Below are 13758 nucleotides of genomic sequence, written 5' to 3'. Positions count from 1 at the left end.
GGGTAGGAGGGAGGGGGAGAGGAGGGGTAGGAGGGGTAGGAGAGAGGGGGAGAGGAGGGGTAGGAGAGAGGGGGAGAGGAGGGGTAGGAGAGAGGGGGAGAGGAGGGGTAGGAGAGGAGGGGGGAGGGGTAGGGGGGAGAGAGGGGTAGGAGAGGGGAGAGGAGGTAGGAGAGAGAGGGGGAGAGGAGGAGAGGGGGTAGGAGAGAGGGGGAGAGGAGGGGTAGGAGAGAGGGGGAGAGGAGGGGTAAGAGAGAGGGGGAGAGGAGGGGTAGGAGAGAGGGGGGAGGAGGGGTAGGAGAGAGGGGAGAGGAGGGGTAGGAGAGAGGGGGAGAGGAGGGGTAGGAGGGAGGGGGAGAGGAGGGGTAGGAGAGAGGGGGAGAGGAGGGGTAGGAGAGAGGGGGAGAGGAGGGGTAGGAGAGAGGGGAGAGGAGGGGTAGGAGAGAGGGGGGAGAGGAGGGGTAGGAGAGAGGGGAGAGGAGGGGTAGGAGAGAGGGGGAGAGGAGGGGTAGGAGAGAGGGGAGAGGAGGGGTAGGAGAGAGGGGGAGAGGAGGGGTAGGAGAGAGGGGGAGAGGAGGGGTAGGAGAGAGGGGGAGAGGAGGGGTAGGAGAGAGGGGGAGAGGAGGGGTAAGAGAGAGGGGAGAGGAGGGGTAGGAGAGAGGGGAGAGGAGGGTAGGAGAGAGGGGAGAGGAGGGGTAGGAGAGAGGGGAGAGGAGGGGTAGGAGAGAGGGGAGAGGAGGGGTAAGAGGGAGAGGGGAGGAGGAGGGGGAGAGAGGGAGGAGGGGTAGGAGAGAGGGGGAGAGGAGGGGTAGGAGAGAGGGGGAGAGGAGGGGTAGGAGAGAGGGGGAGAGGAGGGGTAGGAGAGAGGGGGAGAGGAGGGGTAGGAGAGAGGGGGAGAGGAGGGGTAGGAGAGAGGGGGAGAGGAGGGGTAGGAGAGAGGGGGAGAGGAGGGGTAGGAGAGAGGGGGAGAGGAGGGGTAGGAGGAGGGGGAGAGGAGGGGTAGGAGGGAGGGGGAGAGGAGGGGTAGGAGAGAGGGGGAGAGGGGGGTAGGAGGAGGGGAGAGAGAGGAGGGGTAGGAGGGAGGGGAGAGGAGGGGTAGGAGAGAGGGGGAGAGGAGGGGTAGGAGAGAGGGGGAGAGGAGGGGTAGGAGAGAGGGGGAGAGGAGGGGTAGGAGAGGAGGGGGAGAGGAGGGGTAGGAGAGAGGGGGAGAGGAGGGGTAGGAGAGAGGGGGAGAGGAGGGGTAGGAGAGAGGGGGAGAGGAGGGGTAGGAGAGAGGGGGAGAGGAGGGGTAAGAGAGAGGGGGAGAGGAGGGGTAGGAGAGAGGGGGAGAGGAGGGGTAGGAGAGAGGGGGAGAGGAGGGGTAAGAGAGAGGGGGAGAGGAGGGGTAGGAGGGAGGGGGAGAGGAGGGGTAGGAGGGGTAGGAGAGAGGGGGAGAGGAGGGGTAGGAGAGAGGGGGAGAGGAGGGGTAGGAGAGAGGGGGAGAGGAGGGGTAGGAGAGAGGGGGAGAGGAGGGGTAGGAGGGAGGAAAAGGGAGGGGAGGAGGGGTAGGAAGGAGGGAGAGGAGGGGTATCAGGAGGATTGTGACACTAATGAGACAAATTAATCATACCAGGGGTCCACCCCCCCCCCCCCTCCACACACACCCTAGAGACCTGCACAGGTGTGTATCTGTGTGTTTGTGTGTGTGTGTGTATGTGTTCAAGTGCGAGTGTGTGTTTGTGTGTACCTCCTCTACGTTAGAAGCAGTCTTGGCGGAGGTGTGTGTGTGTGTGTGTGTGTGTGTGTGTGTACCTCCTCTAGGTTGGAGGCGGTCTTGGCGGAGGTGTGTGTGTGTGTGTGTGTGTGTGTGTCTACCTCCTCTACGTTGGAGGCGGTCTTGGCGGAGGTGTGTGTGTGTGTGTGTGTGTGTGTGTGTCTACCTCCTCTACGTTGGAGGCGGTCTTGGCGGAGGTCTCCATGAAGATCAGTCCGTGCTCGCGGGCGAACGCCTCCCCCTCCTCCTTCTTCACCTCTCTCCTGGACTCCAGGTCACTACACACACACACACACACACACACACACACACACACACACACACACACACACACACACAGACACAAACACAGAGAGAGAGACACAGTCACAGTATGAGTGTATTTCCAAGGAAAAAAGAAAGGTGTGGTGTGGTGCGTTGCAGGGAGTGTGTGTGTCTATCTATGTGAGAGGCGTCAATGTGTGAAAGCTGGAAACTTCAACAAAAAAAACAAAAAAACAAAAAACAAAAAAAAGCACCCTTCAAGCTTTAACTGGTTCTGAACGCTAGTAAAACTAAATGTATGTTATTTACCAACACCCAAAATATTGATCCTGATAGTCTCTGTAGAACCACAGTAAATGGCTCTGGCATTGAGAGAGTCTCAGAGTACAAGTATCTTGGTATCTGGATTGATCACAAACTTCAGTTTAAGTATCACATTGATAACCTCGTCAGCAAGCTGCGTCAGAAGGTCAGCTGTTTGGACAGAAACAAATCCTGTTTTCCTTTGTCGTACAGAACAAAGAATTGTGGAAGCGACTTCCCTGTCTGTCTGTGTTGGACTACGGTGATGTGATCTATAGACATGCTGCGTCTTCATGCTGCGTCTAAAGCCACTTGACTCAGTCTGTCACTCTGCCCTTAGATTTACCACGGGGCTCTTACAACTCACCATTGTCTTTTATACAACATGGTTGGTTGGTCATCCCTGGAAACCCTAACCCTAATAACTGATATGTGGGGCCTTTTTAGGCCTTATAAATCGGATTGCTGGATTTTGGACTTAAAGGCTTTTTAAGACAAGCGCGGGAACTAGGGATGCACCGAAATGAAAATTCTTGGCCGAGGCCGAAGCCGAATTTAAGGAAACACTTGGCCAAATACCGAATACCGAATGTGTATCGGCAGTTTTTAATTTTATCATTGCATAAACTAAATACATTTTGCTTTTTATTCATGCTTCTCAAAGAAAGAAATTGAGATCTACAGGTTACCACAGGTTACCTCACCTGTCTACAGGTTACCACAGGTAGTCGGTGAGACACATTGAATGTAGACATCCAGTCACACACGCACACAGACACGACCAGCAGGTCTGATAATGGTCTGACTGGATTCGTCTCGAAGAGTAGATGTTCTTTGGTGTCTTTGGTGTCCAGAACGGTCATTGTATTCCCCCATTACACTCCCGGACACACACAGTGCCACCCCCGAGCGCCGCCACTGTCGAGCGCTGAACGAGTGTATCGTTAGAACTGTCGGTGTGTAAGCCCTACTGAGCTGGGCAGTGACTCCTAGTGAAAACGGTGAATGTAGACACACACACGCACACATCCAGTCATCCAGTCAAGTGAATGTAGACACATTGGTTTTCATCGCGGACACAACCTCCGCGAACTTCCCTGGTGCAGTAAATTAATCTCGTCTCATTCGCTGAGCAGCATGGGATGCTTACACTGTTTGATTGCGTCATCAAAACACGCCCACTATTCGGTGGTAAACATTCGGTGTTTTCACACATTCGGCCGAATACCGAATGTGCTTTATTTTGCGATATTCGGCCGAATACATTCGGTGGCCGAATGTTCGGTGCATCCCTAGCGGAAACCCTGTGTGTGTATGTGGTGTGTCTGTCTGTGTGTCTCTCACCTCTTGTTACCAATGAGCATGATGACCATGTTGGAGTTGGAATGTTGGCGGGCGTCCTCTAACCAGGTGGTCAGGTGGTTGAAGGTGTCCCTTCTGCAACACACACACACACACACACACACACACACACACACACCAGACACACACACACCAGACACACACACCTAGGCCGTTAGTACAGTTGTATAAAGACTCCAGCTGAGGTTAAAGGTTACAGTGGTTTAACCAGACAGGAGGCCTCTGATTGGAGGCTGACTGACCTTGTGATGTCGTAGACTAGCAGGGCGCCGGCCGCCCCTCTGTAGTAAGACCTGGTGATGGACCTGAACGACTCCTGGCCAGCCTGGAGAGACACACACACACTTGGTTAAAACAAATCACATTTGATTTTGATTCCCGTTAGCTGTGATGAAGGAGAGGAGACATGGGGAGGAGACTAGGAAAGGAGACAAGGAGAGGAAGCTACCTAGAGCCCCTTTACATACATACATTTAACAATAGTAACCCCACAAACTACAAATGCGATTGGTTCACTTGTTCCACGTGAAAACGTCTTGCGTCAGACATGCGTAACCCTTTGCGTGCCGGACCAGGGAATGTTCAGGCTTCTGTTCACACCTAACGCCTTCCCTGTAAATTCCATGGAATCACACAAGGTCCTGACCAGGTCAATTCCATGGAATAAATGGGAAAGCTCTTATGTGTTAATGAGGTTTAGGACTCAGTGGAGCAGTTCTCCTGGTTTTCCAGCAGCAGAGAGAGGAGAGGAGAGAGAATACAGGCCTAGCCCTGTCCCAGTGGTACAATAGAGCCCTCTCTCTCTCGCCCTCTCCCTCTGTCTGTATGCCCCCCCACTCTCTCTCTCCCTATCTCCCACCCTCCCTCCCTCCCTCAGCCGTGACTAACAACAGGCCCTCTGTGCTGCGCTCCCTCCAGCCCATAATACTACTACAGCATTCTAACATTCTCCAGCCCTGGCCAATCACAGAGCCTCCTCAGCATTCTAACATTCTACCGGCCCTGGCCAATCACAGAGTCTCCCTCAGCATTCTAGAATTCTCCAGCTCTGGCCAATCAGGTGTCTCCTGCCTCTTGTTTAAAGGGGAGCCACATCTAGACCAGTAGAGGAGACTCCTCAGATGAACAACATCTAGACCAGTAGAGCAGACTCCTCAGATGAGAGACCTCCGGCACTGGCAATAAGAATTCACCCACCCACCTACCTACCCCTCCACTCACCCCTCCAGCCCCCAACCTACCCTTCCAGCCCCCCACCTAGCCACCCTCCTACCCTTCCACCCTCCCACCTACCCTTCCACCCACCTACCTAGCCACCCTCCTACCCCTCCACCCTCCCACCTACCCCTCCACCCTCCCACCTACCCCTCCACCCACCTACCCCTCCACCCTCCCACCTAGCCACCTACCTACCCTTCCACCCACCTACCTAGCCACCCTCCTACCCCTCCACCCTCCCACCTACCCTTCCACCCACCTACCTAGCCACCCTCCTACCCCTCCACCCTCCCACCTACCCCTCCACCCACCTACCCTTCCACCCACCCACCTAGCCACCCTCCTACCCCTCCACCTACCTACCCATCCACCCACCCACCTAGCCACCCTCCTACCCCTCCACCCTCCCACCTACCCCTCCACCCTCCCACCTACCCCTCCACCCTCCCTCCTACCCCTCCACCCTCCCACCTACCCCTCCACCCACCTACCCTTCCACCCACCCACCTAGCCACCCTCCTACTCCTCCACCCACCTACCCTTCCACCCACCCACCTAGCCACCCTCCTACTCCTCCACCTACCTACCCATCCACCCACCCACCTAGCCACCCTCCTACCCCTCCACCTACCTACCCTTCCACCCACCCACCTAGCCACCCTCCTACCCCTCCACCTACCTACCCACCCTCCCACCTACCCCTCCACCTACCTACCCATCCACCCACCCACCTAGCCACCCTCCTACCCCTCCACCTACCTACCCTTCCACCCACCCACCTAGCCAACCTCCTACTCCTCCACCTACCTACCCATCCACCCACCCACCTAGCCACCCTCCTACCCCTCCACCTACCTACCCTTCCACCCACCCTCCTACTAGGGGTGCAACTGTTCTCAGTTTCTCCATCCACAGTTCAATACACACTAGTGAATTGTCAGTGTTTAGGTTCATGCTGCGTTCCATTGAAAGTCGGAGGGCGAGTTTGTAACGTCTGGAACGCAGTCGCTTCTGTAACGTGTTCAAATGGTTTGTGTTTGAGGAAGCCCCGGAGTGCTACAGATCTGCGTTGTGGGGTCACATGATCATGGTCGTTCATTTGGGTTTGGGCATCGAATACAATGGATGAGGGAATTCTCTGTCATTCCCAGTCATATTCTGGAATGTGTCTGAATGAATCTACCCACCCCTCCAGCCCTCTAGCCTCCTAGACCCCTAGCCTCCCCAGCCCCCTAGCCTCTAGTCTCCAAGCCTCTAGCCTCCTAGACCCCTAGCCTAGTCTCCTAGCCTCCTAGCCCCCCTAGTCTCCTAGTCTCCTAGTCTCCCTAGCCCCCTAGCCCCCCAGTCTAGTCTCCTAGCCCTCCTAGGCTCCTAGCCCCCCAGTCTAGCATCCTAGGCTCCTAGCCCCCTATCCTCCTAGCCCCCCAGTCTAGCCTCCTAGTCCCCCTAGCCTCCTAGCCCCCCTATCCTCCTAGCCCCCCAGTCTAGCCCTCCTAGTCTCCTATCCTCCTAGCCCCCTACCCTCCTAGTCCCCCCAGTCCCCTAGCCTCCAGCCCCCCTGGGCAGCTGCTAGCGTAGTGGCTAATGGAGCCATTGTGAATAAATGATGAATGACACTCTCTCTGCCTGCCATCTGCCCACACCCAGAGGTTACAGCAAGGCCACACACACACACACACACACATCTATACTGCTGCTGCACAGTCACAGGGAGGGAGATGGGGAGGGGAGGGAGGGAGGGGAGGGAGGGGAGGGAAGGAGAGAGGTGAGAGAGATGAGGAGAAGAGAGAGAGAGACAGACACACACACACACACACAATCATAACGACACTAATCATCTCTAGGTGGGGTGTGTGTGTGTGTGTGTGTGTGTGTGTGTGTGTCCAGTGTGCGTTACATACAAATGAGTGTGTAAAACACAGCCGCAGTGTCACCTGCATCATCTGCTGGAGATACACTCGCCTCATCAATAGAGTTTCCCTAACGACCACCTGATCAATAGTGTTTCCCTAACAACCACCGGATCAATAGTGTTTCCCTAACAACAGGCTGGTGCATTCACACTCTAATACTGTCACTACTGAGGTCATATAACCTGAGTTCATATCAGGGGAGGCTGGCGGAGGTAGAAATCGGAGGACGGGCTCGTAGTGATACGTGGAATGAGAGGAGGAGGAGGAGGAGCGGTATGAAACACACGTGTGGAATCATGCCTCCTGTAATTCCACGCATCACAGGAGCTGGGAGGCTGGGAGCAATGGCCCTTCCTGTCTGCCTGGTGGAGGTCTACTGTCATTACTGAGGCTCTGTCGCCACCTGGTGGTCAAGAGGCATTCTACACCACACTGACACTGCTCATCTCACAGATGACTCCACAGATGACTGCTCCTCTGGTGTACAACTTCGCATGGAGACAATACATTTTATTACTTAGATTACTTAGATAACTTAGATTACTTACATACTTACATATGTAAGTACATATATACATATATATTATATATTATATATTAGGGCTGTCAATGTAACAATCGCAGTTAATTTGGAAACCGTAACGTGGTAAAAAAATAAATAATAATTGAGGCGAACCATAAGTTCATATGAGCATAAGTGTTAAGTTACACTGCCATGGTGTTAGAGGCCTGTAGAAGGTTGCAGACAGACTGGGTTGTGGGTTGTAATGACGACAGTTGGTTCCATTCCTGACCACTTGTCATGTTTACATAGGAGAGCATCCTCACCTACTGCATCTGCGTGTGGTTCTCCAGCTGCACAGCCGCAGAGAGGAATGCGCTACAGAGAGTCGTGAGATCGGCCCAGAAGATCACCGGCGCCCCCCTCCCCTCTCTGGAAGAGCTGTACAACACACGCTGCCTCAGGAAGGCCTCCAAGATCTCCAGAGACCCATCCCACCCTGGGTAAGAACACTTTGCTCGGCTGCCCTCGGACAGGCGGTTCAGGACCATGTCCGCAAGGACAAATAGACTGAAGCTCAGCTTCTACCCCAGGGCCATTCAGGCCCTGAACACAGCAAAGACCTAGGTTCTAGGCCCTGGACAATCTAGACCAGTGGTACTCAACCTTGTCCTAATCAGGAGCCACATTGACGAAAAAATATTTTTGCAAGAGCCACAATCCAAAAACGCTCCTTTCCTCCCTGAAACCATTATGCATTTGAGAATATGGATAATAGTAATATTGTTAGGCCTGAATCAAGCGGTCAAATGTGGCAGCACCCCAGAACAGACGGACACAGAGACTAGGGTAATAACAAAGGATATTTATTAAAGGGGTTAGGCAGAGAATGGTCGTAGGCGTAGGGCAAGCGGGGGTCAGGCAGGGGGAGTAGTCGGCAGGCAGGGGCTTAGGCAGGAGGAGTAGTCGTTAGGCAGGCAGGGGCTTAGGCAGGAGGAGTAGTCGTTAGGCAGGCAGGAGGGTAGGCAGGGCAGGCAGGCAGGAGGGTAGGCAGGGCAGGCAGGCTGTCCAGGGATGATGGAATGGACTGGTGGAGGAGAGAAAACAAACAACGGTAAAAATAATAAAACGACTGAGAAAATAAACAAGAATAGGTTCGGATATATAACAAATATGTTACTAAGGAATGAAAAGCATAATGTACAGTGCAATAACTGTGATTTATTATTTTCACTGCAACCACAAAACACACATTGCTGATCATCACTGCCCATAACAACAGATAACAGACCGCATGTTTACTGATCATCACTGCCCATAACAGATAATAGACAGCATGTTTACTGATAATCACAGTCAATATAAGAGCAGATTATAGACAGCAGGGGTTGTCAGAAGAGTAATGTTGTACTTACTTCACACTCAATGTGATTTCTGACACTCCTTCTGCCGCACAAGTGATTTGAAGTCGGGCTCTGCGCTGGAAACAGCGATCCGAAGGGCCTCTGTTGTGTGCTGCAGACTCAATCTGTTTCGGTTGCGACATTTTATTTTTGAGAGCGCAGAGAATGCTGCTTCACACCGGTATGTGGACGGAAACATTGAGATGATGCGTCTTGCCAGTCTGGAGATATTTGGTAGATGCCCCACCAGTTTCCAAAAGTCCACGACATCTGTAATCCGAAACTGACGCTGAAGTTCATCTGAGCTCTTTAACTCCACAAACTCCATTTGAAGCTGCACAAGTCCGAGCTGGTCGCTTATTTGCTTCATTTCATTGACCTCAATCAGGAATGGGTTTTTCACAAGTAGAAAAATATTGCTATGATCCTTGAAGTCGTGGAATCTTGATGTGTAGTTTTGCTTGAGCTCAGTTAGCACGTCACAGAATTGTGATTGACAGGACGGGAGAGCGTCTGCATGCGTCGCCATCACTTTCTGCACGGTGGGGAAGAAACGGTAATCAGAACCACGGACACTTTGTTCGAGTACATCCAGTTTGTCAGAAAATACTCTGACAGCCGTGTAGAGCTCATACACGGTCTTGTTTCTTCCCTGCATCTTGAGATTAAGTTCGTTCAAGTGCTGCGTAATGTCACACAGGAACGCAACAGACAGCCCCCACTCTTTATCATCCAAAAAGGAAAATCGGGAAGTCTCCCCTTGGCCGACAATGAAGGATTTCAGGGGTTCAAGCAGGTCCATGAAATGTGCAAGCATACGTCCTTTAGACAGCCATCTGATCTCGGTGTGTAACACCAAATCTCCATAGTGAGTGTCAAACTCCTCACACAGCAGTTTAAAATTTAAGTGGTTTCTTGCACGGGCCCTGATATAATTAACCACTTCGATTACATTTGCCATCACTTCATTCAGACATTTGAACTTAGCAAACAAGGCTTGTTGATGCACAATACAATGGTATGAGAAAATACCCTCAGCAGCAACCCCGCCGTTTTTCAGCGTTTCTTTCAGCAAAGCCACGGCTCCGTTCCTCTTACCTAGCATCGCCGGTGCACCATCTGTTGTGAATGCTGCGATTTTTTCTGGTCCAATGTTAAACTTTTCTAATGTTTCCAGCACTGCGTTTTTTATTTTAATGCCCGTTGTTCCATTTTCCAGTGAAACCATGTCAAGCAGTTCTTCTGTAATGTCAAACTTACTGTTGATCGCTCGGATAAAGATGAGTAATTGTGGCGTGTCATTGATATCCAAGCTTTCGTCCATTGCAAGGCTGACAAACTCAGCGGATGACAGTTTGTCCTTAAGAGTATGTGCAATGTTCTCTGAAATGTCTGATGCCCTCCTAGATACAGTAGAATCCGACAGTTGAATTTTTTTGGCCTCTCGTTCCAGGTCTTTTTTCTCAGGATACAACGTTGAAAAAGCCAGCAGTATGCAATCCTTCACCATTTCTCCGTCAGTATATGGCTTCATCTTTTTCATCAGTTCATGTGTGATTTTGTAGGATGTCTCTGTCGCTCTTTCACTCGTATTAGTGTGGAATACGTTTTTTTGAGCAGTTCGGTTCTGTTTGAGTCTCGCCAGCTTTTCCGCCCTCAGCTCTCCGCCTTTCGGAAAGTCGGTACTGAACTTCTGGTGTTTTGTGTCGTGATGGCGCTGCAAATTGGACCTTTTAAATTGTGAAATGACGTTGTCACAAAGCAGGCAGATGCATTTTCCCGAACCGGTGGAGACGAAGAAAAACTCGAGTTCCCAGTCCTCTTTAAATGTTCGATATTCCTCTTCATATTTTCGTTTCCTATATTCCTTCGCCATTGTTGCACTGTAAGCTCTTCCCAGTGTGACGGAGCATTTATCTCGCGCACCTGCAATCAGAGCGCGAAACCTGAAATAATTTGTGATTGGTTGTTCAGCGGGATGGGGGGCGCGGCTTAATAGACTGATGTGTGACTTGTGAGTGATAATGAAATGTTGATGAATTCTGCTGACAATGTTTTATTTTTTTATTTTTTTTTTTTTATTTTTTAAGTGGGACTTAAAAGAGCCGCACCTCGTCTTAAAGGAGCCGCATGCGGCTCGCGAGCCGCGGGTTGAGTATCGCTGATCTAGACAATTTGATGGCAGCTACTACATTGAAATCAAGTGCAACACTGAAACACAACTGTGAACATTTCAAACCTGCAAACTGCGACACTTTAAATGAATGTGCAATAACACTGTGCAATATGACAACCCTAGGGTACATAAGGTTCAGAGATAGGAAACGTTAGAATAGGTATAGCATAGCATACAGCACAGCACAGTGTTTTATTTGTATAGTATAGTATAGTGGATAGTGTACATAGCCTTTATTTATGTAAACCAGCTCTTTTCCCTTCTTGTTTTTAGTTTTTTTTTCCTAGCACCAGGGGAGCCCCCCCCTCCCAAATTTCGTTGTTTGGTACCTGTACTATATCAATGACAATAAAGACCATTCATTCATATGTAGAGACGCTAATTACCACCACAACACAACTGGCCTGTCCTTTGTCACAGGTGAATGAACATCCTGTTAAGATCAAATCGACACCCCTTTTTTTCCTTATAGTATAGCATGGTTGAATGAAGTCTTCATATGTGGACAAGGAATATCCTATAAGTTCCCTTATTACAGAGACTGGGACAGCGACACTAGCTTCAATCACAATAACTGATGAATGGAGTAGAGCTAGCTAGCTAGTTAGCTAGCCAGCCCTGAGCTAGGTTCATATGAAGTAGAGAGCTAGCTAGCTAGCCCTGAGCTAGGTTCATATGGAGTAGAGCTAGCTAGCCAGCCCTGAGCTAGGTTCATATGGAGTAGAGCTAGCTAGCCAGCCCTGAGCTAGGTTCATATGGAGTAGAGCTAGTTAGCTAGCCAGCCCTGAGCTAGGTTAATATGGAGTAGAGCTAGTTAGCTAGCCAGCCCAGAGCTAGGTTAATATGGAGTAGAGCTAGCTAGTTAGGCCAGAGCTAGGTTCATATGGAGTAGAGCTAGCTAGTTAGCCCTGAGCTAAGTTCAAAAGACAGACAGTGTTGTGAGACACAGCCAGCTTTCCTACCCGCTATGGTGGTTAGATCAGATCTGGCCCAGACAAGGTCCGGTGTTACAAACCAGTTGTGAATAGCGAGTATGACAATAACAGCGGTTTAAACAAGCAATTCAACCTGCTACTGTCAGTGTACAATAATGTTTATTGAAAGTAATAATCAGCACTTTGAAAATATTCGGTTAACAAAGGAGAGACATGTACCTGTGATAGAGACATGTACCTGTGATAGAGACATGTACCTGTGATAGGAGAGACATGTACCTGTGATAGGAGAGACATGTACCTGTGACAGCGATTAGAGAATGAAAACAACAGTGATCGGTGTGAAGAAAAAAACTGTCATAAACAAGACACATTTTGTCAAACTGAAGTGCTTGGAGATGTTTGACTCTGCTTTTCTCCGCTTGTTGAACTGTAGTGAAAGTCGGAAGAGCGGCACAAAACCAACCAGTGGTGGTAGATATAATACACCATAGTATTACCAGTAGATATAATACACCATAGTATTACCAGTAGATATAATACACCATAGTATTACCAGTAGATATAATACACCATAGTATTACCAGTAGATATAATACACCATAGTATTACCAGATATAATACACCATAGTATTACCAGATATAATACACCATAGTATTACCAGATATAATACACCATAGTATTACCAGATATAATACACCATAGTATTACCAGTAGATGTAATACACCATAGTATTACCAGATATAATACACCATAGTATTACCAGATATAATACACCATAGTATTACCAGATGTAATACACCATAGTATTACCAGTAGATATAATACACCATAGTATTACCAGTAGATATAATACACCATAGTATTACCAGTAGATATAATACACCATAGTATTACCAGTAGATATAATACACCATAGTATTACCAGATATAATACACCATAGTATTACCAGATATAATACACCATAGTATTACCAGTAGATATAATACACCATAGTATTACCAGATATAATACACCATAGTATTACCAGTAGATATAATACACCATAGTATTACCAGATATAATACACCATAGTATTACCAGAGGTGGTAGATGTAATACACCATAGTATTACCAGTGGTGATAGATGTAATACACCATAGTATTACCAGTGGTGTAGGGCTGCACGATTTGGGGAAAACAAATCTAATTGCGATTATTCTGACAGATATTGCGATTGCGATTTAATTTGCGATTAATTTAAAGAGGTTTTTGTAAAGTGCGGCCATATCTCCAGCTAGGAAGGTCGTATCAACGTGCAGTTTGTTTGTACGTCTTCAGGGGACTTAGGAGCACAAATTGGCTCCCGTCTCTAGCACCCCCACGGCCCGAGTTACGAGTGAAAGAACTACATGAAACTTACGTTGGGTTGCTTTAAAGTCAAGCTTCAGTTTAAGATTCACTGTGTAATAGATTTAAATGTGATGGAGCATTACTAACCTGACTCAGATGGTTTGTTTCACACAACCATCTAGGAGAGCTCCATTGGAAGCTGTTCGAAAAAGGGCAGGTACTTTCAAAAATACTTGGCATTGGATGAATCTGTCTATCATGGGCTAATTTCAGAGAGCATTACCACATGATACCATCAAACTGTTAACTGCTCTAATTCTAATGTAAGGATGAGAACTTAAAAGATATGAATTGGAACAACATATTTATTTTATGGGTTTTTTAAACAGCTGTGATTTTGTTTCTCTCAACAAGTGTCCAAATGTTTTAACAATTCCAATATGAAAATAAAATAGGACCTTTCTACAAACAAGGTTATTCAAGTATGGCTCCGGAGCAGCATCTAAATATTGCACATACTGCAATCAAGTTAAATAAAGTGATAATAAAATTGTCCAGTAAAGAATAATAGGTCCTTTCTGTAAACATTGAAATAGA

The 13758-nt window shown here is 49.1% G+C and overlaps 1 protein-coding gene across 1 annotated transcript in view; it reads right to left on the bottom strand.

Annotated features, from left to right (window-relative positions):
* Nucleotides 1-13758, bottom strand: part of rab2a (RAB2A, member RAS oncogene family) — a gene marked incomplete at its 3' end in the record, with an annotated part of 30106 nt that overhangs the window by 943 nt on the left and 15405 nt on the right. The window contains exons 4-6 of the mRNA XM_080550993.1: nt 3922-4004; nt 3662-3754; nt 1917-2028 (exon numbers count right to left, since the gene is read on the bottom strand). Coding sequence (XP_080407119.1) covers nt 1917-2028; nt 3662-3754; nt 3922-4004 — 288 coding nt within the window. The remainder of the gene's footprint in view (nt 1-1916; nt 2029-3661; nt 3755-3921; nt 4005-13758) is intronic.

The sequence above is a fragment of the Nansenia antarctica genome (genome assembly GCF_963989245.1).
Source record: "Nansenia antarctica genome assembly, contig: SCAFFOLD_212, whole genome shotgun sequence".
NCBI lineage: Eukaryota > Metazoa > Chordata > Actinopteri > Argentiniformes > Microstomatidae > Nansenia > Nansenia antarctica.
Note: the sequence above shows the minus strand (reverse complement) of the source record. Positions and strands in the feature narration are given on the sequence as shown.